Source organism: Orcinus orca, chromosome 11 (assembly GCF_937001465.1).
Source record: "Orcinus orca chromosome 11, mOrcOrc1.1, whole genome shotgun sequence".
NCBI lineage: Eukaryota > Metazoa > Chordata > Mammalia > Artiodactyla > Delphinidae > Orcinus > Orcinus orca.
In genome coordinates, this window is record NC_064569.1 from 76695459 (window position 1) to 76720218 (window position 24760).

The 24760-nt window shown below is 46.0% G+C and overlaps 1 protein-coding gene across 1 annotated transcript in view; it reads left to right on the forward strand.

Annotated features, from left to right (window-relative positions):
* PLXNC1 (plexin C1) overlaps positions 1-24760 on the forward strand; it is a 141810-nt gene that overhangs the window by 26974 nt on the left and 90076 nt on the right. The window contains exons 3-4 of the mRNA XM_033427725.2: positions 3333-3467; positions 6897-6997. Of these exons, the coding sequence (XP_033283616.1) occupies positions 3333-3467; positions 6897-6997 (236 nt within the window). The remainder of the gene's footprint in view (positions 1-3332; positions 3468-6896; positions 6998-24760) is intronic.

Below are 24760 nucleotides of genomic sequence, written 5' to 3' on the forward strand. Positions count from 1 at the left end.
CAGAATTATCTAATATCAAGTCCATGTAACTAAATTTTCCTGATTGACTCAAGAATGTCTTTTTAAGATTGTTTTGTCCAAATTGGTATCTGAACAAGGTCCTCAAATGACATTGAGGTGGTTCTGTTTCTCTTAATCTGAGTGACCTCCTCCTATCCTATGACTCACCTCTGTTGACGTTTTGAGGAAAGGAAGTCTGTTGTCCTGTGGCCTGTCTCCCACCGTGGATTTGGCTGTTCGCTTTCTTGTGGCGCCGTTTAGCTCGTTCCTCTGCCCCTTCTGTCTCCTGATGCTAGATGGAAGTTAGCACTAAGGCTTGATCAGATTCGGCTTCAGCTTTGTTGGCAAGAATGCTTCATAGGTGTTTCTGCCAGATGATGGTTTTAACGTGATGAATTCATCAAGAGAGATCTGGGCAGCAGCCTTCTCCTGAGCCTCGCTTGAGAATGTTTCTATCGATCTTTAAATCTGGCTTCCTATCTCTCCCCCTCTGTACAAGCACTTTCCAAGAACCTGATCAGCTGTTTGAATCTGAGCTGATTAATAAAGAATGTGAATTAGAGATGGGAAGACAGGAGCCTGGCAAGTCCACACTTGGTCAGTGCCTGCCTGATGTCTCCCTGGGCTCATAGGTTTCTGTAGGCCAGGGTCTGTAATAGAACTTTCCATGATGATGGAAATGTTCTGTATCCGCACATACAATATGATAGCCACTAGCCGTTTGTGGCTAGTGATTACTTGAAATGTGACTAGTGTGACTAAGGAAGTGAATTTTTAGTTTAATTTAAATTTAAATAGCCATGTGGCTAACGGCTACCGTATTGGATGGTGCAGCTGTAGAGTCATTTATAAATGACTTGAGGCACAGACCTTTCCACCTCCCTTTGGACCTAAATGCTGCTTTTCCTTTTGAAAAAGTCATATTTAATCTATTTAGTTACATTGATTTCACAGAGCTGCCACGGAACTTAGTGGTTCATGGGCTCCTAGTGAGCTACTAGTTGCACCAAATCCACCTGGGTTTGACTCAGAGCAGAAGATGGAGGGAAATCACCATCGCAGGACAAAGCCAGACTCAGGCCACATCCTGAGCGCATGCGGGATGCTCTCCATGAGCCAAATTAATTTTTTTTTTTTTTTTTTGCGGTACACGGGCCTCTCACTGCTGTGGCCTCTCCTGTTGCGGAGCACAGGCTCCGGACGCACAGGCTCAGCGGCCATGGCTCACGGGCCCAGCCGCTCCGTGGCATGTGGGATCTTCCCGGATCGGGGCACGAACCCGTGTCCCCTGTATCGGCAGGCGGACTCTCAACCACTGCGCCACCTGGGAAGCCCTAATTTTTGATTAAATAGCAAAAATGTGCTTGCCATCAGGATGTGTGGTACAGGCATGTTATTGCTCAGTAGATGTGTGAAAGTAGACTTTGAAAAGAATCCCAGGTGCCAGTTTTTTCTTTTCAAATCATATGCCCAATGTAACTGATGTCCACAGTAGTAGAGATATGAATATAGATATCATATCTGGATGTTTTCAAACTGACAAAATGTTGAACATCTTCACTTTCAAAAGCATTGTATTGTCTGGGGCAGAGGGGTAGGTACAAAGATGATTAAGACATGGTCCCTACGCAAGAGGTGCTTGTAATCTAGTAATAGGTTATTATCCATTGAGTATTGTTGATGTGCTAAGCATTATTCGTAATTCTCATTTGATCCTACAACACTGTGTATAAGGAAGGCATTGTTAGTTCCATTTTAAAGGTGAGGAAATTGAGTCCCAGGGAAGTTAAGTAAGTTACTAGCTCAGAGGAGCACATCTACTTGAAGGGTAGAGCCAGGATGCAAATCTGAGACCAAGCTACCATTATATTTCTCCAGGATTAGGGTAATCATCTTCCGAGGAGTCTTCCTATCCATGCTTCAAACCCCACCTTCTCACCATGTGTTTCCTCTGCTCAAAGCCCTGCAGTGGCTCCGCATCTCTCACCTAGAGTAAGAGGCAAAATCTTTACACAGGCCAACAAGAACCTATATGATCCCCCCTGTTACCTCGCTGTCCACTCCCCTCTACCTCACTTGTTCTGCTCAGGCCATACTGGTCTGCTCTCACTTTAGGGCTTTTGCACCAGTGGGTCACTCTTCTAAGAGTATGCTTTATCCACATACATCTAAAGGACTCACTCCAGCATCTCCTGTTAGTCTCTAAATAAAACGTCACCTTCTAATGAAGCGTAATGCTGAACACACATTTTCCATCTTTTTACCCCACTTAATTTTGACCTATATCACCTGCTAACGTATTTTTTTTTTTATATTGGAGTATAGTTGATTTACAGTGTTGTGTTAGTTTCTGGTGTACAGCAAAGTGATTCAGTTGCACATGTATGTAATCTATTCTTTTTCAGATTCTTTTCCATTATAGGTTATTACAGGATATTGAATATAGTTCCCTGTGCTATACTGTCGGTCCTGCTAACGTGTTTTTTTTTTTTTTTTTGGCTGCGTTGGGTCTTTGTTGCTGCGCACAGGCTTTCTGTAGTCGTGGCGAGCGGGGGCTACTCTTCGTGGCGGTGCGCGGGCTTCTCATTGCATTGCGGTGCCTGCTGACATATTTTATAATTTACTGATTTGTTGTTAATTGTCTATCATTACACTCCCCCCACCCCAGCATGCACATGAATGTAAGTTCTATAAGGGCAGGATTTTCCCACCATTTGTTCACTGCATTTTTGCAAACACCTACAATGTGGCAGATACATATAGTGGATGTTCAAGAGATGTTTATTGACTAAAGATGAGTGAAACTCAGGTATGTCCAACTTCAAAGCCACACTTACTTGTATTTTATATATAAATATGTACCTACTCGTTTAGGCCTGTTAAGTTGTCCTGGTTACTTGAAAACACAGAACTGTGTAGACCCATAGAGGAGAATCAGAGTAACCCATGCGGGTACCTGTCAGGCTGCCTGCCTTTAGTTTTAAGATCACTTGGCATAGCACTAATGAAGCTGTCACTTGTGGCTTCTCATAAGGCCAGTTTTGGACAAAGAGCTTCCACATATGAGGATACTGCCTCAGCGCCGAAGAGTGGCTTTGTGTGTGTGTGTGCGTGCACCGTGACTCTGTCCCCCACAAAAGCAGAAATCCAAGCTTGTTATCACCAGCCTTGTTGAAGGCTGAGATATGAGCCGATGATTAAGGAACGTGGTACCTTAGCCAGTGTAGGTAGTGAGGAAGAAAGGATGTAATCTTAGGATTAAGCCATAAGTTTTGCCACCCTGAAATTCAGATTATTTAATAGAAGTCATATTTCTCTTTTTTAAAAAATAGGTTATTCTTGGTGAGAATTTGACTTCTAATTGTCCGGAGGTTATCTATGAAATTAAAGAAGAAACACCTGTTTTCTACAAACTCGTTCCTCATCCTAAGAAGAATATCTACATCTATCTAACAGCTGGAAAAGAGGTAGGCAGAAATACTAGTTACTGTTTCTGTCTTATGAATACAAATTGTTTAATTGGTGTCATTATCGAGTGGTGAAGCTCTTACTTTGAGCTACTGAGTTTAAACACGGCTGCAGGCTTCAAGAAGACACGCAGTGGTTCACAGACATGGAATTAAAAACCTTACTGTCAGTAAGTAAGCAAGAATTATTACCTATGTAGACAATTTTATTATTGGCTATATTTACAGTGCAAAGTTTTCAGAGAAAGGTATGCTGGCAAATGGCAGTGTAATCAGCGAGGTAACTGAATTTACACATTGATCGTGTGGGCATTGAATGGCTAGATGCATTTATGAATATACCCGATGGGATTGGCTTTGGAATTCGGGGTTAATATCAGGCCATAGTCTCATACACATTCATGAACCGGGAAATATATGGCACTCACCCTCCCTCTCTTAATTTATCTGGCTGTTTTAGTTTTGCTTCTTGCTTTAGCTTACTGAAATAAAAAGGAAACCTTTTTACATTTTATTCATTTTTACAAAGTGCTTTCACCAAGCGAAGGAGGAGGGGAACTAATTGTTACTGAGTCCCTACTGATGCTGTGCTAGTTACTCTTCCAAAGAGGGTCTCTCTAGATGCATAGAATTGTACACACACACACACACACACACACACACACACACACACACACACACACACACACACAAACCGCAAAGTATAATAAACAATGTTAATGAAATCTGTCAATCTAGTGAGATAAAAATTACCCTTGTTTTATATATGAAGAACTAGGACTAAGAGAGGTTAAATATCTTCTCAAGGATATAGATAGAGCCTTATCAGGGCTAGGACTTAAATTCTACCTGATGTTAAAGCCCATGATAAATAGGATCAAACCCCAAATTTGTGAAAACCGAACAGGCAATTCTGGCATGGTTGTTTTGACCCATGACCATTTGAACATACAAGTGCAAAGAAGATAAGTGAGACGTACATAATTACATAATGGATATAACAGATGCCCTCGGCCCACCCTCATTTTCCATTCTTTTCCTCTCAGTCATCCTATGGAGAAGAGCAATGACATCCATCTCCATGTGCTGGCCAAGTCGCAGCACTTTTTCGCTTCTGACACTCCTAAAAAGGCTATATTGCCTTTTGCATGTCGAAATGCCAGTTATTCAAAATGACCGCATTGAGATGGCCAGTGGATCTCATATACCTTTGTTCTTCACCATACAGAACCTTTTTGACGAGCTTGCTTCAACATTTAAACACTGTCTATTATATTTCTTCCCCAGGGTTCTCGTATTTGAAAGAATTTTGTCTGCTCAACAAACTGCACTTATTAAGTAACAATTCCCATTCTCAGGCGTTATTTATCAAGGGCATCTCAAAACGGCCACACGGAGACACACAGCGTGTGGTAGCACGCTGACTGTGCTACCACACGGAGCTGATAAAATTCCAGCTCAAAGCAAAGACACTTGCAGCCTTGCTTGGTCTGTGCATGTTTTTCCAATCCGCTTTTTGAAACATTGCAAATAGCTCATAAATCCTTTCCCAGACCCCAAAACTGTAGGCTGAGAACCACAGTGAGAACCACCAGTAGTTGATAGGTCCTCGCTTTCTGAAGGTGAAGAGTTCTAGTCTGGCCATTCAAAGCCTGAAGTCCCGAGAAGAGTTTTCCGCTGGGCATCAAAGCGGGTTATTCTTACCGTCTTCACTTAGATTCACTGCTAGAGATCCTATTAGTAAGACTTTGGTTCTCTGGTTGAGCCAGTATAAGCCCTAGAGAGACAAAACCTAAGGAAGGTCCTTTCCTAGACTCTTGGGGAGATAGTAACAGCCAAACTAAAATGCCCTGCTACATCCATAGAATACTTGGTCATTAAAACAACCGTATGGAAATAGATGCATTGCTGTGGAATAGGCCCTATAATTGTGTTCAGTTAGAGAAGCAGGTCCAATGTAGTATTTATGGTGGCCTTTCTTTCACATAGTTATTTGTTTGTGTGTTTAAGTACATGTAGAGTCGTTCTCCTAGAATGTTCTAGAGACTCATTTTCCACTCAATGTTCTGAGCAAAAGTGGTCCCAGGAGCAGATGATACTTACTGTACCACTCCTAGAGTATCATAATAGAGCATTCAAAGGCTCTCAGAAGCCTTGTGCTAAGGAAACGTTTGCTTTTTCCCTGTGAGGTTTCACAGGTTCGTTGGACCGTGGAAACTTTCTCATGTGGTAGCAATAGCCAGCATTTATTGAGCGTTTATTATGTGCCGGGCAATGTTGGTAATAACCCCGCAAAGTCAGCAGCACTATCACCGTTTCACAGGTGAGAAAACAAGGTTGGAGAGATTCCGTGACATTTGTGAAAATCCCCCAGAATTACAAAGATGTGCTGTGAGCTACAGGGAAGTGTCCACATTCTGGTTAATTCTGGCTCAGGCTGGTGGTCCGCCCGCCACATCTGTCAGTGGCACCGGGGACTGTGAGATGATGGGCGGTGGTTATCCTCCACGACGTCAGCTTGGAATGGAAGGGTATTCCTCAGGATAGCTCCTGCTTTTCTCACAAACCCCTTCTAGAACTCTCTATTTCTCTATATGTTTTAAGAAGTTACTTATGCTTTCTAGCAGGTACAACTTCCTGGCTTAATGAATTCCACAGGTTTCCTGACTACGCTGTGGGATTTTGCCTGCAGAAAATGCACCATGTGAGGCTCAGGTCCTCCCTGCCTCCCCCGCAACCCTGTTTGGAGGCTCTGCCGGCCTCCAGGGCGTGGGTCTGCCCAGCACCAGCGCCCACCTCAGGGGCTGCTGTTTTCTGACAACTGGAAGAGGCAGCTCTAGGGGCCAGGAGTGATTGGAAAACTCCCTGTTTCTTTGATTTTCACCTCCAGTGGAGGGAGTGTGAGCGGGGAGCCAGGAGTGGAGGTGATGGGTCACCCCTAGGAGGGGTGTGGGAGGGTGGTCCTCATTTCCATGTCAAGTGCCAACCTCGTGCCGACACTCCAGGGCAGAGCCTGTTGCTTTCCCCAGACGCTCATCTTCAAGGTGCCATTGACTGTCACTGAAAACCAGGTGGCCTGATTCCACGATCCTTGAAAATCACTACCGGCAGATCAGAAACCTGACTGTGGATCAGGCTCACCTGGGAGAGCTCTTAGAAAGGCAGATTCCTAGGCCCCACCCCAGACCTACTCAGCTAGAGCCTCAGCGGCAGGGGTTCTGGGAATCTGCCCTTTCAGAAGCTCCCCAGGAGACGCTGATAAACTGCTTCATACCCTAGAACTTGAGAACTGCTGCCCCATGTCATTACACGGATGTTCGGCGTCTGAGTGGATAAATGTCTCTTTGTGGCCCTTCATCAGATAAGGTGTTGTAGTTTTTCTGGTGTTGCTCATAATTCCGTCTGAACTGCTGTCACCTTTATTTTTAGGTGAGGAGAATTCGTGTTGCGAACTGCAGTAAACATAAGTCCTGTTCGGAGTGTGTAGCAGCGACAGACCCTCACTGCGGTTGGTGCCGTTTGCTGCAGAGGTACTTCCTGAGTTCTTTCTCACCAACTCACGATTTCGAAACAGTGGCATGCGGCTGCACACTTGTTGCCCTACTTTAAGGATCCGTGCCAGTGACCTGGGGGAACTGATCTCTGTGCCAACTAAAATACCAGTGTGTAATCTGAATTAATTCTCAGTGATGTTCCCAGTTGTGTCGGTGCCACTGAATCATTTGACCTGAACCACTGAGAGGGTCCCCAACGTGGAGGGCAGAGGTTGAGGGGGGTTGGGGGAAGGATACCGGCGTAAGTTGGAGCTGTCCCTGTAGCTTTTACTTTCTACAGAGTTCTCCAAGACTGGAGAGAGATGCAAAATGTTCTCTGTCAGAGGACATAAAAGAATAGGCGTGTTTGAAAATTTTCAGATGAATCCTCGTGATGTCACGTGTTTGGTTGGCTCCGTGGAAGCCTGATTATTGATGATGTTGTCTCTGGGTGCGCTGTACAGCTGTGCACAGGCCTGATGTGCAGTCTCAGTCTCCGGGCAGAATCTGCCCAGCCTGGTCTTGAATTACGATGTTCACGACCCATCTAGGCCCAGGGCGACTTGTAGCGGCTTCCTCGCCATGGCAGCTCCCAACGTCGCTGGGACCGGCCTGGTTGGATTCGCTGTTGCCATGGCAACCCAGTACTCGGGCTTTTGCTATAGAAGCAAGGAAGAGAGAGCCTGAGCTGCAGCTCAGGCAGGGGGGAAAAAAAAACACATAACAGTGTCTGTCAGTTTGGTGCTTTCAGTTTTTAAAGGTGAAAAAGGATAAGAAAGAGTAGAACAGGTGCAGAGAAGCTGAAGGCTAAACAAGGGGCAATTTAGGGAGAGAGAAGAAGACTGGGGGTAGAATTGGGGAGCCTTTGGGGGAGGAAGGCAAGAGCAATGAAGGGAGAGGGGGAAAATACAATATAAGCAAGAGGTTCGGGAAACAAACTAAAAATATGGGGCTGGAATTAATTAAGAGTTCATGGAGGAAGTCTGAAGCTGAGATGCAGCGAGACACATGATTGCCCTTCCTTTTGCTGGGCCTCCTTGCCGGGCTGTTTGCTTCAGAATCATCGGCAGACAAAAGAGGCAAGGCCAGAAAGATTCTCATGAATAATTGTAATTGGGTGGGAACGTTTTCTTCTTGTCGCTTGCCTAAGACTAGAGTTTAAGAAATTAACCGATCGTGAGCAGCACTGCATCGCCACACACCCACCAAGCAGGTCTGCCATAATCTTTCTGATCTGTTCCATTTATGTAGCTTCTCTGTCTATATTTGTAGAGCTCTGTGCAGGAGTTAATTCAGTGACAGCAGTGGAGATGGTGGTGATGGTCACAGTGGTGATGGTGATTAAATAGCCACGCGTAGCAGCTAGTGGCTACTCTTTTGGCAAACACAGGTCCGGCGTTCATAGGAGATGTCCGAGCTGGTGATAGGACTTTGGGGGTTAGTGGTATTCTGATGGTACGTCGTGAAGTCTTCAGACCAGATGAGGGAGGGAGTGTAGATTGAGAGGAGGATTAGTTGGAAAACTGAGCATTGAGGCGGTACAGTGTTTAGGGGTCAAGGAGATGAAGAAGTAACAGATGGGGAGAGAACAACCAGAGGGGAAGCAGAGAGACTAAAGAAGGTGGCCTGCTAGAAGCCCAGGGAGGAAAGGAGGATGGGAGTGGTCCATTGTGCCAGATGGTGCAGAGAGGTCAGGCAAGAGAGGAAGAGAATTGAGCCACTGGGCTTAGCAGGCGTTGACTGGTACGGTGGCAAGGACAGGAAGTGGTGCTAAAGCTGTAAGAGAAAATTAGAAAATTAGAAAATTTCCTCCGCTGAGAAAGCAGAAAAATGGAGTAGACTTTGGAGGAAAAGGTGGAGTCCAGAGAGCTTTGGGGTTTTCTTTAAGATACATGAAATAGCAGTGTGTTTTTGTGCTGTCGGGAAAGTTCCAGTAGAGAGAGAGAAACTGACGATACAGGAGAGAGAAGGGAGAATTGTGGGGTGTTGTCTTTCAGCAGATGAAAGAAAATATGATCTTGTGTACCCGCGGGGGACCCAGCCTCAGCCAGGAGCATGGGACCCTTCATCCTTGGTCATGGGAGGGAAGGTGAAGAATATGGGCTCAGGAGCAGGTCGGTGATGGAAGCACGCACAGTGTCTTTGCATGTGGCTTTACGTCATTTTCAGTAATGTAAGATGGGTGAGGTGAGGGAGGAAGCCCTGGAGTTGGAAGGGAGAAGAGAGAGAAGGTATGGGACAGAGTGGAAGAGAGAACAGAGCCGGGAAAGGGAGAACAGTTGCCAGACGACATCAGGGCTCACTTGAAGTTTGTGGTCTTGCTTTTGAAGTGAGAGCAGTAAGCATGGGTTTGCTTCCACAAGCCATGTTTGGCTCCGTGGGCATAGAGGTAGGGTAGTGGAGAGTTAGATTAGCCAGAGATGGGGCTTTGCCAGGAAATACATTCAAGCGGGGAAAGCGGGGCCCAGAGCTGAGGGTGCCTACGAGGGATGGACAGTGATATGGATTTGGGTACTTACAATAGTGGACCCTGGGCTCCAAGCCAGAAGTGAGCTCTAGGGAGGGACGTGAGGACACGAGAGGAGTGAGAGTTGTGGAAAGGTAGCCAGCTCTGTGCAGGGGAGGTTGTTTTGGGGTTTAAAACTTGTTGGAGGGCTTCCCTGGTGGCGCAGTGGTTGAGAGTCCGCCTGCCGATGCGGGGGACGCGGGTTTGTGCCCCGGTCCGGGAAGATCCCACATGCCGTGGAGCGGCTGGGCCCGTGAGCCATGGCCGCTGAGCCTGGGCGTCTGGAGCCTGTGCTCCACAATGGGAGAGGCCACGGCAGTGAGAGGCCTGTGTACCGCAAAACAAAAACAAAAACAAAAACAAAAACAACTTGTTCGACCTGGGGAACTGGAGAAGCGGTAGTGGTCAGACTATGGGGAACTTGAAATTAAGGTCATGGTGGGGGTGGAGTTATTGGTACTGGCAAGGTCTGGGGTGTGATTGTGTAGCTGAAATAGGATGAAGGACAAGATCATTGGAGAGAGGGTCAGGGAACTGAGGAGGGGTCAGAGTGTTCGGTGGACCAGTCACCAAGAAGGACTATGGGAGCAATGTTGGAGAGACCAAGGAGGCACACAGTCCAGAAAAGAAAGGAATTGCCCATGGGCAGGGTGGGCCATGGATGCTCTTGACGAGGAGAGGCCGGGGGGTCTGGCAGGTGGCCCGATGGTGTGAGCTTCCGAGCTGGGGAGTGCAGGGGATGGGGCCAGGCTTGGAAAGAAGGGAAGAAGATTCATCCCGAAGAGGCAGCAAGAGACAAGGAGGACCACTGTGATGAGGGAGAGGAAACAGCCAGCCCTTGGTGGGCTGCAGGGAAGCAGGGTCCTCGGGGAGAGAGCGTGGTAAGCAAGTCCAGCAAGATGGTGAAGGGAACAACTGGAGAAGTTGAAGACATCAGGACTGTTATTGATGATGGGCTGTGATAAAGGGATCCAGCCTTCTGGAAAAGCCTGCTCACGGCTTCCGCTGCTTCTGCTCTTGTCCCCTCACCCCCGCCCCAAGAGGAGTGGTCTTGTAAAAATCTAAACCGGATCATTTTACTCCCCAGCTTAAAAACCTCCACTGGCCTCCGTCGCAGAATTCAGTCTGACTCCCTTGCTCCCAGGGCCTGAATACAGGGCTTCCCAGAATCGGGTCCTTGGTTATTCTCAGACCTCTCATGCCACCCTCTCCTTCGTTCACTCGACCCCAGCCACACGGGCTTTCTTTCTGACTTAAGAATATGGCAGGCTTTTTCCTGCCTCAGGGACTTTTCACCTGCTGTTTCCTCAGTCTAGAAAATTCTTCCCCAAATGCTTCCACGGCTGGCTCTTTCTTGCTCATCAGGTCCCAGCATACATGTCTCCCTGCAATGACCCAGTCTGAAGTAGCCTCACCTCAGTCACAGTGACGTCACTGTTTATAGGCTTCCTGGCCCCATCGCTATTTGAAATGATCTTCTTTCTCTGCCTCTTCCTTTATTAAAATGTAAGTTGCATGGGAACCTCGTCTTGTTCATGACTGTATCCCCAGAATCTAGAATGGTACGTGGTGTATAGTACGTGCTTAAAAAATATATGTTAAATGAATGGAGTACACTGAGTGATTGGGAATCTCTACCAATGGCAGGCCGAGATGTGTGCATTAAGTATGTTAAAACATTCCGGATTTGTGGACTGATGGCCCTTCCCAGCCACGTCAGATCACTTGGTTTCAAACTGGATTGATTCTGACCTGAGATGAAATAAAACTAAGCCTCAGATCCGTGACTCATGTTAAGCTGTTAGTACGATTCAAAATTAGGAATTCTAAAGGGGGTTGTTTTCTTATAACTGTAGAGCATCCCACTGTGTTTATTGTAAGTGTCACAGATTTATTTAGAAAAATAATTTACGTTCTCTGTTGAGAAGGTTGGGCTTTATTTCATACACGTCTAGAAAGTGGATTTGTTGAGGTGGGGGGGGTGCAAGAAAATGATCTTAACTTTCTTTTGATCGGACGTTAAGAATAGGCATCCAGTATAAGCAGACAAAAAGCAATTAGATAAACAATGAGCTCTAAAAAGTCTAGTATTTTATTGTTGGAACCGCAAATCCAACCTATGCTGAATTTGTCTGTGTGGGTGGAAAGTGAATTTTTGCAGGCTGAATATCTTGGGTTTGGAAGCAGCTTCTCAGTTTCTCCCATATTGCAAAGCACAGCACATGTGTTTAGTTATGGATTTCCACAAAACTGGCAATCCGGAACCAATGAGCGGGTGAGGTTCCAAAAGTTCATTTGCAAGTTTGTTTGGCACTCGGAATGCATTTTCCCATAGAAACAATGTCATAAATTAAGGACTGATTCCCAAGTCAGCCCACAAAATTCAGTTTATCTAATTTCAACAAACATTTATTGAATCTCTACCAAGAACCCAAGAACCCAACGTGGGAAGTGAGATAACTAGGTGATACTGAGAGAAATCAGATGCCGTTCTCGGCCTTAAGGAATTCACATGCCAGCTAGGGAGACGGAGACGTCCATGGCCAACGTTCATTCATTCAGTCATACATCCCATCGACAGATATTTACTGAGCGCCTACTGTGTGCTTGGGATACTGTTCTTTCTTGCCCGCATGGAGCTTGCAGTCTAGTGAGGGATAGAGACAGTGTTGGTAGTCAGGTTTCTGCTCCAGTAATACTGTGTTAACAAACAGATTGTTAGTGACTTAGAAGACCAAAAATTTGTTTTTCTTGATCGTGGGTCAGCTTCAGCAGTGGCTGCAGGTGGAGGGTTTGATTCAGGTCTCCTTCACATGTCTCTCATCCTGCACATACTCTCCTCAAGGCAGGCAGCAGAAGCACAAGAGCCCAAGCTAAACTCTGCAGCACATTCAGAGCCTCCGCTCATGCCGTGTTTGCTGATATTCCATTGGCAAGCAAGCCACACAGCCAAGCCCAGCATCAGCGGGGTAGCGAAACATACACTGCCTGCTCTAGTGGCCAAGGGTATGGGTGTGTTATTCCAGTACAGGAGAGATTGCAGAACTGGGAACAATAATCCGGTCTACCCTAAAAAGTTAAGGAGCTACCAATCTACTAATAAGTAAATAGAGAATAATAGGGTTAGCACAGAGGACGTGGAGGATTCCACGGGGACACATAAAAACAAACAAACAAACATCTAACCACCAAATAGCAAGTGTTGGCGAGGGCGTGGAGAAAAGGGAACCTAGTGCACTGTTGGTGGGAATGGACGTTCGTGCAGCCGCTATGGAGAACACTTTGGAGGTTCCTCAAAAAACTAAAAATAGAACCACCAGGTGATCCAGCAATTTCACTTCTAAGTATTTTTCTGAAGAAGATGAAACACTAGTTCAAAAAGATACATTCATCCCTATGTTCACTGCAGCAGTATTCACAATAGACAAGATATGGAAGCAGCCTAAGTGTCCGTCGATAGACGAATGGATAAAGAAGATGTGGTGTATATATGCACAGTGGAATACTACTCAGCCGTTAAGAAAATGAAATCTTGCCATTTGCAGCAACATGCATGGACCTAGAGGGCATTATGCTAAGTGAAATAAGTCAAAGAAAGACAAATACTGTATGATGTCACTTATATGTGGAATCTAAAAACAAAACAGATGAACAAAAATAACAAAACAGAAACAGAGTCGTAGGTACAGAAACAGGTGGTGGCCCAGGAGGAAGGGGTTAGGGGGATGAGTGAACTTGGTGAGGGAGATTAAGAGGTACAAACTTCCAGTACAAAAAAATTAGTCATGGGAATGAAATGTACAGCATGGAGAATATAGTCAATAATATGGTAATAATTTTGTATGGCAATGGATGGTAACTAGACTTGTCGTGGTGATTATTTTGTAATGTATAGAAATAACCAAATGCGCCTGGAGCTAACTAACATAGTGTTATAGGTCAGTTATACTTCAGTTACAAAGACAACAACAGGTACAGTGAAAATGAATCAATCAAAGAAAAGTAACCTAAACTTAAGGTCAGAGAAGGCTTCCTGGAGGAAGGGATGTCTAAGCTGAGCCTGAAGTGTGAGCAGATATCATCCAGGTAAAGAGGAAGCGGGGGAAGCTGAGGGAACAGACGGTGCCAAGGCTGGAAGCTGGAGGAGCGCCTGGCCTAATGGACAGTAGGGGAAGCGTGCGGTCTAAAGAGCGTTGGTTAATGAGGGCGGCCTGGTAGGCAGGGGCAGGGGAGGAGGGGTCTTAAAACCCACGTTAAAGCATTTGAATTTCGTTGGAAAGACTTTGGGAAGCCATCCCAGGGTTTCAGTCAGAAGACAGACTAGATCATTTGTGTGTTTCAGAACAAGCATTCTGGTGCAAGGTAGACTACAGATGACACCGCTGGAAGCCAGCAGGTCCCTTAGAAGGTGGTTGTAAACCAGGAAGAGATTGGGGTATGGATAGTGGGTATGGAAAGAAGTAGGTGGACTTAAGAGCTATTTGGAAGATAGAATTGACAGGACTTAGGGATTAATTGGATCCCCCCCTTGAGTCTGACACACTAAAAATAGGGCCATAAAATGAAAAATACAATATCAAAGTGGCCACCATTTTTCTGGAAAATGTATTCTTTCTCCCTCGATCTGAGTCCTCACAAAGAAAGTAAAGAAATGATACCAAACATACACTGGATTCCTACTGTGTTCCAGGCCTTGTACGAGGCACTAGGTTGGAGCCCAAAGCATGGGTACCCAAGTCAGATGGAGAAGGACTCCCAAGAGATGTGGAGCTGAGTCTCATAGGTGCAGGGGCTTTGCTGTTGAGATGATAGGGCAAAGAGTGTGGGTATCTGCCTTGTGTACCAGAGGGACAGAGGTGTCATTGACCGAGCCGGAATGTCGGAGAACTAGCCAGTTTCGGGTGCCCAGTGATGCAGGGGGATGACTTCCACACTGGCAGCAGGAAGAACGCAGACCTGGAGCCAGTGTGTGGTGTTGAATCCAGGCTTCTTTGTGACCTGCAAGTTTCTTATCTTCCCTGTGCCAGATCTCCTCTTCTGTAAGGCAGGGCTAGTAACGGTGCCTCCCTTGCAGGGTTGCTGAGAGAATTAAACCGGATGATGTGCATAAAGTCCTAGGCACAGTGCCTGTTCATAGCAAGCACTCAAGTCATGTTAGCTACTACTATGGCGGAAGCCCAGAGGAAGGAGCCGTTGGTTGTAACCTAGGTTGGGAAAGGCTTCAGAGAGGAGGTGGCATTAAAATTGGGTCCTGGGGAAGAGGAAAAAAATGGGTCTTGAGGCCTGAGTAGACGTTCCCTGAGGGAAGGAGCGGGTGAGAGGTAGTTCAGGGAGCGGAACCAGCACAATAAAGAGATCATTTTATTCTATTGTTTTGGCCATGCGACCTGTGGGATCTTAGCTCTCCGACCAGGGATCGAACCCGCACCCCCTGTAGTGGAAGCACAGAGTCTTAACCACTGGACCACCAGGGAAGTCACTACAATAAGAGATCTTTTAGGGGATGGCAAATTGAATCATGTTACCCCAGCGCTGGCTCTGGAAGCAAGGAAGTAGATGGGAGGGACCACGATGGGAAGGGCTCTGAGTTTGGACTCTATTAGTTGGTGCTGGGAACTTATTAAAGGGTTTTCAACAGAGGACTGGCACGATAATATTTGTGTTTTTAAAAGATGATCCTGATGGCATTGTATATAGAACATGAAGTGCGTTAACCCAAGCATTAATTGTACCACACTTGCCACTCCTACCCCCTCTAGGGTCACTGTCTTCTAGTATATTTTATAAAGACTGAGTTGATCTCACGTCTCTTCCTGAGTCATCTACTTAGCGGCTGTTTCTCCAAATTTCACATACCTCTCCACTTCTCCCACCACCACCATGGGCTCCACTTGCGGTCCCAATCACGTAATGGAACCAGGGCTGGGTCCTCTTCAGAAAATGGGCCACATAGGAGAGGCCACACTCATCTTTATTGTCCATCCCAGAATGCCCCACCCTGCCCAGGATGTGTTCAGGGCGGGGACAAAGGCCCCAGGTGTGCGAATTATAAGGTATCTGTGCGCTTCCCTCACTTGTTTGTATAAATTTAACATTTACTCATATCCTTCTGCATGCTTCCACGTTTACAGTTAGAAGACTTCCAAGCAGCCCCTGGTAGCAGTTTTTAGGTTTTCATCTGCTGGCTGGCTGTTCAACACGTGACCCTGTGAACGAGGTCATTTCTCAACCTGGTCTGACAACAGACTTTCTGAAAGCGTTGGGGTAGCAGAAGGGGATTTGAACACTGGAGAGAAAAACTAAAATCTGCCTGCTAAACATATTCATCCTCAATATCCCAGAGTAATAAGCAAAAAGAATTCAATGATTTGCTTATGGACAAACCCAGTTCCTTGCATTGCTCTCCTGTCTTGAGGTCTGTCTTCCCTCTCTCTCCCAAGAGACATTCCTTCCTCAAGCCTCCCCAGGGCCAATCAACCACCCTAAGGCCTATGAGCTGCTATTGCCTGAAAACTTGACCAAGACAACGCCTGGTGCATGGTAACCCATCGCCACATTCTTCTGAAACCTGAGTTACTCTGGTTCGGTCTGCCATCATGAGACGCGGGCACTATGTAGCAGAGAAGGCCCCTGAGGGCTTTTCAGTAGAGGAATCCATCAGAATGTGGCCACTTATCCTTCAGAAAGCTATTACAGGGCCCCTTCTCCAGGAAGCCTGCCTTGAGTCCAGGCCCAGCCAGGAGGCAGGGTCACCATGCATGGAGGAGAATATGCTTATCACACATCAGATGCTGTGCCCTGAATGTTCCATGCACGTTCCGTTTAGTCCTCCTGGTACCTTGTGAAGAAAGTACTATTACAATTCCCACTTTTGAGAAGAGAAAACAGCCTTAGGTTTCTATATTCATTTCCTACTGCTGCGGTAGCAAATCACCACAACCTTGCTGGCCTAAAACAACATACATTTATTATCTTGCAGTTCTGGAGGTCAGAAGTCCGTGGTGGGTTTCATCTTGGGCTAAAACCAAGGTGTAGAAAGGTCTTCGTTCCTTCTGGAGGCTGTTAGGGAGAATCCGTTTCCTTGTCTTTTCTAGTATCTGGAAGCAGCCTACGTTCCTTGGCTTGTGGCCTCTTCTTGCATCTTCAAAGCCGCATTCTAGCCTCTTCAGATCTTTCTGGCTCTGAATTCTGTTTCCGTCATCACATCTCTTTTGCTGACTCTGACCCACCTGCCTCCTCTCATGCAGCCTCTTGTGATTACTTTGAGCCCACTCGGATAATCCAAGATAATCTCCCCATTTTGAGATCCTTAATCACGTCTTTGAAGTCCTTCTTGCCATGTAAGGTAACAAGTCCCAGAGATTAGGACATAGACATCGTTGGGGGCCATTAATCTGCTTACTACAGGTTGTGTAAGTAGTGGAACCAGGATTCAAATCTAGGCTCAGCTCTAACTCCCAAGCCAGTACCTTTCCCTACCACTATAGTGAAAGGGAGGAGAAACAAAGGAGACATTATCCCTCATGGTGGTGGGAGGAGAGGGCAGAGCCTGGTCCAAATGGACCCACCATGGATGACTGGTTTAAATATGGAACTCCGGGCCAACCTGAGTTATAGAAACCCTTCCAGCTTGAAAGTTTAAGCATCCGTGCATTCACTTAACAGATCTTTACTGAGTACCTAGTGTGTGTCAGACACTGTTCTAAGCACCAGGATTCTCTAGCAGTGAACAGCTCAGCCCCAAATCTTTGCCCTCATGGAGGTCCTTCTAGTGAGCCATGTTAGTTTCCTAGAGCTGCCATAGCAAGTGGTCACCAACTCAGTGGTTTCAAACAATGCAGATTTATTCTCTCACAGTTCTGGAGGCTGGAAATCCAAAATCAAGCTGTTAGCAGGGCCACTTTCCCTCTGAAGGCTCGAGGGCTGAAACCTTCCTCTCCTCTTCCAGCTCCTGGTGGCTCCTGGTGTTTCTTGCCTCTGGCAGCATATCTCCAACCTCTGCCATCTTTATGTGGCCTTAAATGTCCTTCTCCTCTCTCTTGGCAAAACACTAGTCATTGAACACCTTAAATCCAGGACGATTTCATCTTGAGATCCTTAACTCGTTACATCTGCAAAGGCCCTGTTTCCAAATAAGGTCACATTCTGAGGTTCCGGGTGGATGTGAATTGTGGGGACCACATTATTCGACCCACTACGTGAGGGGGATGGACAGTGTGAAAATAAAGAAGAAAATAGCATGTCAGATGCAATCACTGTTAGGAAGAAAAATAAAGCAAGGAGGGGGTAGGGCATGCTGACTGGAGGCAGGGGAGGTTAGTTTCAACCAGAGGATTCTGGAAAGCCTCATGGAGGAGGGGACAGCTGAGCAAAGACCCAAAGGAGCACACTCCACTTTGGGGATGCCCCCCTTCGTAGGCTATGACCTCATCTAGCCGAGTGGCTGGGAAGACAGTTTGAGGTGAAAGATGGTTCTAATTCTGCATCTGTCCCTCCTTTCCTTCTAATCCGGGATGTGTCCTCGTGCCTGAAGTCTGTGCAGTGACACTCCTTTATGGTCCAGTGCAGCTCTAATGGCAGCGTTCATCATCATAATGGGGTTTTGGGGTGGCCCCACCTCCTTGTGTGAGGACCCCATTGTGCCAACTAATTGTGTAGAAGCAAGTGGGACAGCTGTCTGTGGGGTGGAAGCAGTGGGGAGCAGAGAGGAATATGTTATTCGGGCCTGGGGGCATCACTGAATTACCCTGGCAGAGGCCAAACCCGGGCATCTGGGTTACCGAAGATGCTGAAAGGGATTTGGGGGCCTTCTCACGCTGGGAGGGGCGGGTCTTGGGTGGACATGAATCCCCTGGGTTCTTCATCATCTTTGCCAGCTGTTAGAAGAGCTGGGAGTATTTCAAAGCAGAAGGTGAAGAGGGGTTGAAACTATGAAGGTGCCCAGCTCTTTGCGCCTGGACAGCTGACAGTGGCTGGCACAGGGGGAACGCTTACCGTACTCAGAAGCCAGTTTTGTTTTTGGTCCAACCTCAGCCTCCAAACTACTTATCTTCGCATCTCTTTAATTGATGTAGCCTGACTCAAGCAGGTACCGTTAGGAACACCCCTTTTAGTAAATATATGTTTTAATGGAATAGATTTTTTGTTTTGAAATGACCTTATCTCAGGCAGCAAGCAATTCTGTAAGTATGTATCGATTGGCTTTTAAAAATTCTTCAAATGTTTTCACTTGTCTTGGTGACCTAGTACTTGTCCTGTTCCCAGCAACTCCTCCACATTCAAACAGATGTTCATATCTTCATTGGAAGCCTTCCTGCCAGTCTTTTGTGTTTTTGCTCTTGTGATGTTTTGTAACATTTGGGCACTTGTATCCCGCTCTATGGAGAATGGACCATTTCTGAAATGCCCCATGTGGGATTCAGTATTGCTCTCTGGAAGATGGGGTTGTTACCGCTGCCAGCTGTTTACTGGTGGGGAAACTGAGATCCTAAGAGGCTAAGGAATGTGTTCCCTGTTACAGAACAAATGTGTGGGAGAGCAGTTTGGAACCCAGATCTTCCTGACTCAAGAGACATCATTTTCCCATCTTTATTTCCTTGCTACCTGTTTTTTACGAATGCCTCCCTTAAATTCTTCAGTTCAGGGTTTGCATTTGGAAATTAAATCACCAACTTTTAGTGCACTCATCACCCACCAAAGAACCACATGGGGTGAAGGCCACAGCTCCCTTTTGTGTGAGTGTTTCAGTCTGCAGATGTGTTTTACGTGTGCTAAATAGCTCCAAGTTTCAAGACAAAGGTTGGTTTTCCACCACGCCAGTTAACTGGCCAGCCCAGTGAACAAAAATCAATGAAACAACTTAATGCTGGTATCATGGAGACATAGACAAGAATTTAGTCACTTGAAAATTTAATTCTTAATCCAATTTAGCTAATGCTTGTTGAATACCAGGCCAGATACTAGGCCCTGGGGAAACAAAAATGAATGAGGCTCTGCCTTGGAGAAGCTCACAGGTTAGTGTGGGAAGCAGGCACTGACCAAATAATTTCAATACGCCATGGGAGGTGCTCTCATAGCTGGGGCTCAAGGCATAGGGAGACCCGAAGAACCCTTGGGAGGAGGAGGGTTGTGATTAAGAAACTTCCAAGGGGCTTCCCTGGTGGCGCAGTGGTTAAGAATCCGCCTGCCAATGCAGGGTACATGGGTTTGAGCCCTGGTCCGGGAAGATCCCACATGCCACAGAGCAAATAAGCCCGTGCACCACAACTACTGAGCCTGTGAGCCACAACTACTGAACCCACGAGCCACAACTACTGAGCCCGCGAGCCACAAAGCCTGCACACGTAGCCCATGCTCTGCGACAAGAGAAGCCACCGCAATGAGGAGACTGCACACTGCAACGAAGAGTAGCCCCCACTCGCCTCAACTAGAGAAAGCCTGTGTGCAGCAACAAAGACCCAACACAGCCAAAAATAAATAAAAATAAAATAAATAAATTTATTTTTAAAAAAAAGGAACTTCCAAGAAGCCGTGAGCTGTGTCTGCCTCCTTACATGGAAAAGGCAGGATGATTGTTGACCTGGTGTACGTGAGCAATGCAGAAGGCAGTCTGGTTACCCCTATTGCCCAGATCCCTCTTGCATCTCTATGATTTTGTGTGTGTGTTTGGCTTATGTCATCCAAACCTTTTACCTAAATTCTGTTTCACTTGCCTGTGTAATAAATATAATAACAACGATTTACTGAGGCATTATTGGAAGCCTCAGTTAAATAGATGTACGTTTTTGAAACAGCTCCATGAGATAGAAACAATTATTATCTGCATTTCTACAGTTGGAAAGCCGGAGACACAAGTGTGAGGGCATGTGATTTGCCCAAGGTCACTGGCTTGTAACTGGCAGACCCACTCTACTCTCCCCTTCCTTCACTGAAGTCTAGCCAGTCTGGTCTTTAATCAGTTCCTTGCAGAGACCAAGCTTTCAGTGAACTCAGGGTCTTGGCACATGCTGTTCCTTCTGCCTGGAATGCTGTTCCCACTACTCTTGATGTGGCTGGATTGTTTTCATCCTTGAAATCTGAGCTGAAATGCCATCTTTCTTGACCAGCCTATCTAAAGTAGTTCCTTCCTGCTATATTTTTGATTTCTGCAGAAGACTTACCTCAGTTGGAAACTATTTAAATTATTGTCTGCTTATTTGGTTTTTGTCTGTGTGCCTCAACAGAATATAAGCTCATTAAGAGGGGAGCTTTAACTGGCTTAGGCATTCATGTGTCCCCAGTGCCCAGTGTTTGATGTCTTGTGGGCACTCAGACAATATTTGTAGAAGGAATACTAGATATGGCACTAGGCCCTGGGGGTGCCAAGGTGAATAAGGTTAGCCTTTTCCTTGGGGATCTTATAGTCTGGTCAGAGAGACAGGCAATTAGCAACCAATGCATTGTGCTTTGTAACATTTGTAAGGTGCCCATGGGGACACAGAGGAGGGCACGACTGCTTTGCCTGGAGGCTGGGTAGATGTGGAGGAGGTGACATTGAACTAGGAGCACCATTTCACCAGTATTGCAGGCCCTGGGGCATTCTGCACATGCCAGGAAGAGCTGGGCAGTTTTCACTGCATGTGTTTATTAAGTAACTGCTCTCTGTGAGGCACCACGTACTAGATATTAGCGACCGATGTATTTAGGAGCTTGTAGGCTAAATAGAGAGACAGACTTATCAACCCATGACTGCCTGGGGATGAGTTTGGAGAGGAAAGCAGGAGCTCGATCATGGTATTGGGTACTGAGATGAGTGTGGAAATGTGTGTTCTAGGCCACCGGTCATGAAAGTGATGTAGGTAGAGGTGTTTGGTGTAAGTGAAAGGGTGCCACTGAGGGTTCCTAAGTAGGAAGTGGTGTGATCAGTTCTGTCCTTGAGAATACCTAGATGTTGTTGTGGAGGCTGACTGTAGGCAGGGAGGAGGGAGGCCCATCAGAAGGCTGCTGCAGGAGCCTAGGTGAGAAGTGATGGGTGAGGGCGGACTGCAGGAGATAGTATAGAGAAATGCTTGGAATTAATAGGTCACAATCAACTGGTATGAGAGATGAGAAAAAAAAAGAGTAAAAAAAGGCCCGAAGTTTTCTAATTTGATCTTCCGTTTGGATTATTACTCATTAACTGAGATCAGGCAGTGTTTCCCAATGTGCATGGCTAGAACTTCTAATCCCTCAACAAAAACGTTGGAAGATGGTGCATCATCCGTTTCTGTCTTGGAAAGTTACAAAGCGCACAGGCATATTCAAGGCTCTGAGAAGTCCTGCAATAGAGAAGACCATTAATTTTATTTAGTGTTTCCCAAATTTCTTGACCCTCCTTTAACGCTAACACCTAAAACAACCTGAAGGACACACTTTGAGAAATGCTGAGAAGTGGAATAAAACCTATATTTTCCCGTAAGACCCAAGCTCTGGGAGGACATATTTACTTTTATCTTGGCATTCATGACATTGCTATGCCGGAAACCTTTGAACATTTTGAGGCATTGGCACAGTAGTAAGAGTATGGATACCAGTGCCAGACTGCTGAGATTCATAGCATGCTAACCTCTCCGTGCCTCAGTTTCCTCATCTTTGAAATGGAGCCGATAACAATAATACCTACTCCCTGAGGTGGTTGTAGGATCAACGAGTTAAATCCCGGAAAGTCTAGAAACAGTGCCTGGCCCCTGGGGAGGGCTCAGTGAGTGAGAGCCCTTATGAGGGGCATTACAGGGTAGGAGATGAGACCATGGACTCGGAAGCTGCACTGCCTGGTTTGGTATCTCAGCCGCTCTGCTTCCTAACTCTGTGACCTTGGGAGAACAATATGGAGGTTTCCGTGCCTCAGTTTCCCCCAGCTGTAAAGCAGGGAAATTTATTGTACCTACGTCATAGCTTTGTGAAGAATAAGTGGATCAAATCATGTGAAAGAACGTCTCTTGGCAGGTGAGGTGTTTTCACTTAAAAAAAACAAATCTTCTAAATTGTCTCTGTTATTAGCATCATTTTCTTATGTAGATTGGATCTTCATCACTGGAGCTGAAATTCAGTTTTTCAGCTTTCCCGGCAAGTTATTTTGGTCTCGTATTTTGGCATCCCCCTTGGCTGACTCTGGAGGCCTGCAATTCAGAGTTTAGTTTTTCACAGTGACTTCCAATTCTCTTCTTTTCAGTCGAGATTGGTTTCTCCATCTTGTGGACTGACAGCATTAATGAAAGCCCCCTGATTCTGGGGACCACGTGGCCCTTCCCCTGGACTCCGTGCCTTTCTGAAAAATGCAGACAGCTGTTTCAAATCACTTAGCGGAAGACCTTTGCTCTTGTGGCAAAAATCTACCCACAGGATGGACACAGTCTCCTGTTTCCTGAGAGAGAGGCTGGATTGTTTCCTTGTTAAAAGTTTTCTGATATTGTATCGGTAGAGAATCTTTGGAACAGGTCACACCACTGCTCCCATTCAAGCCAATTACCAGATATTTAGTTATCAGTTTACTTCAGGGATTGTCTGCTCTTGGTGAACAATTAGATTAGAAGTTGCTGATGAAATTCGAGTGGCAGGAAGTAGAAGTTACATGTCTGAGTTCAGAGTTTCTATTTCAAGTTTGAGTAAGTGCTAACTTCTTACCGAGAGATTTTAGCCTAATAGAGTCAGATTCTCAAGGTCCCCCAGCCCATCCCGTGGGCATTTCACCTGCCTGGAAACTTCAGCTCATTTCCAGAGGTGGGTCTCCCTGTTCTTTATGTTGGCATGAAAACAATAATTTAAGCCATCCCCATTTAAAAAAAATAGAAATACTGTATAAATACAATACTGTAACAATAAATTTAAAAGTTGATCCAGCTGGGCACTGTTCCCAGACTACCAGCTGAGCAGAAACACAAATAAGTAAAGAAGAAAAACTGCTATACGATGCAAATGGCTTCAATCTCATTGTTTTCTGCTACTCTTATACTGCAAATAGATAGAACTGAAGTTACATTACAGATAAACAGGTTTTGTGGGCTAACCTGGAGACCTAATCACTGTTTATAACATTATTTCTGTGGGGAGAAAAGTGTATTCCATATTACAAACAGATGGTTTGCAAGCAAATTTCTGGAACACAATAGATTTGTGAGTTGGGGCCTCCTGGAATTTTAACCTCTAGTTGGATGTTTTGTATTCAGGGCTAGTGATGTGTGAAAATTCAAGGCCTCTCAGGTCCCCCCACCCCGCCCCTGTGTTCCTCCCGAATCCTTGCTTCCCCTCTTCGTCCTGGATGCGCTGTCTCACCTCTATTCATCTGTTCCTGGGGTCCTCATCTCTGTCGCCTCATCCTGGCACAGCCCCCTCTCCAACCACTGTTGGGGCCCCAGGAAGCCAGGAGGAACTCTACATGTCATGGTGTTTGTGCACCTTATTAAATGGCAGTTAGGGCTCACAGGAGGCCCTGCAGCCGAGGGGCCAAGCGTGTGGCTCTGAAACCAGACTTCAGCCACTTGGGGCTGTGCACCCTTGGCACGTTATTGCACCTCTCTGAGCCTCCGTTTCACCCCTGTAGAATGAGGTGGTTGTGAGGACTAATGGGGGAAGACTAACTGTAAACACTCAGAACAGTGCCAGGCATGGGGCAGTGTTCCTTCCAGGCAGGTACGTGGTGGAGTAGTTACTCAGGGACATCAGGGTTTAGACAGATTTCCACAAACTCAGGAAGCAAACCCATTGTATGCAAATGCTTTCTGAATTCCAAACAGCAAACTTAGAAACAAGTGTCTGGAATCTCCCTGTTCATGAGTCGGGGCCGGGGTAGGTTTTGAATGAACGTTACGAGTTAGGGGTCTGGGAGGGTTGGTCCACGTACTCGAATAGTGTGAGTGACAATCTCAAACTCTTATTATTTTGAATAGGTTAAGTTCTACAGCAGATTTTATGAACAAGCCTGTTAAATAGTTTCATTCACTAAATTGCATCCACGGTTCTTTAACCTAGCAAAGGTTTTTTTAAATTAACTTTTGGGTTTGGGGATTTTTTTTTTTCTTCAGGCAGTTTTTTTCTTTGCATTTGAGCTGGCTCTGTTTCCTAATTTGCAAGTAGGCTAGTGTCTGCACATTGGCCTTATTTTGTAGGCAAGAGAGCTAGCTGGAAATAAGGACTAGAAAAATAAAATACTGGTTGGGAGGCGTAGGACTTTTGGAGAGATCCTCCGTAGAGAGTGGGGCAATAGCATAAGATAAGAAAAGCAAACATATCTCTGCCAT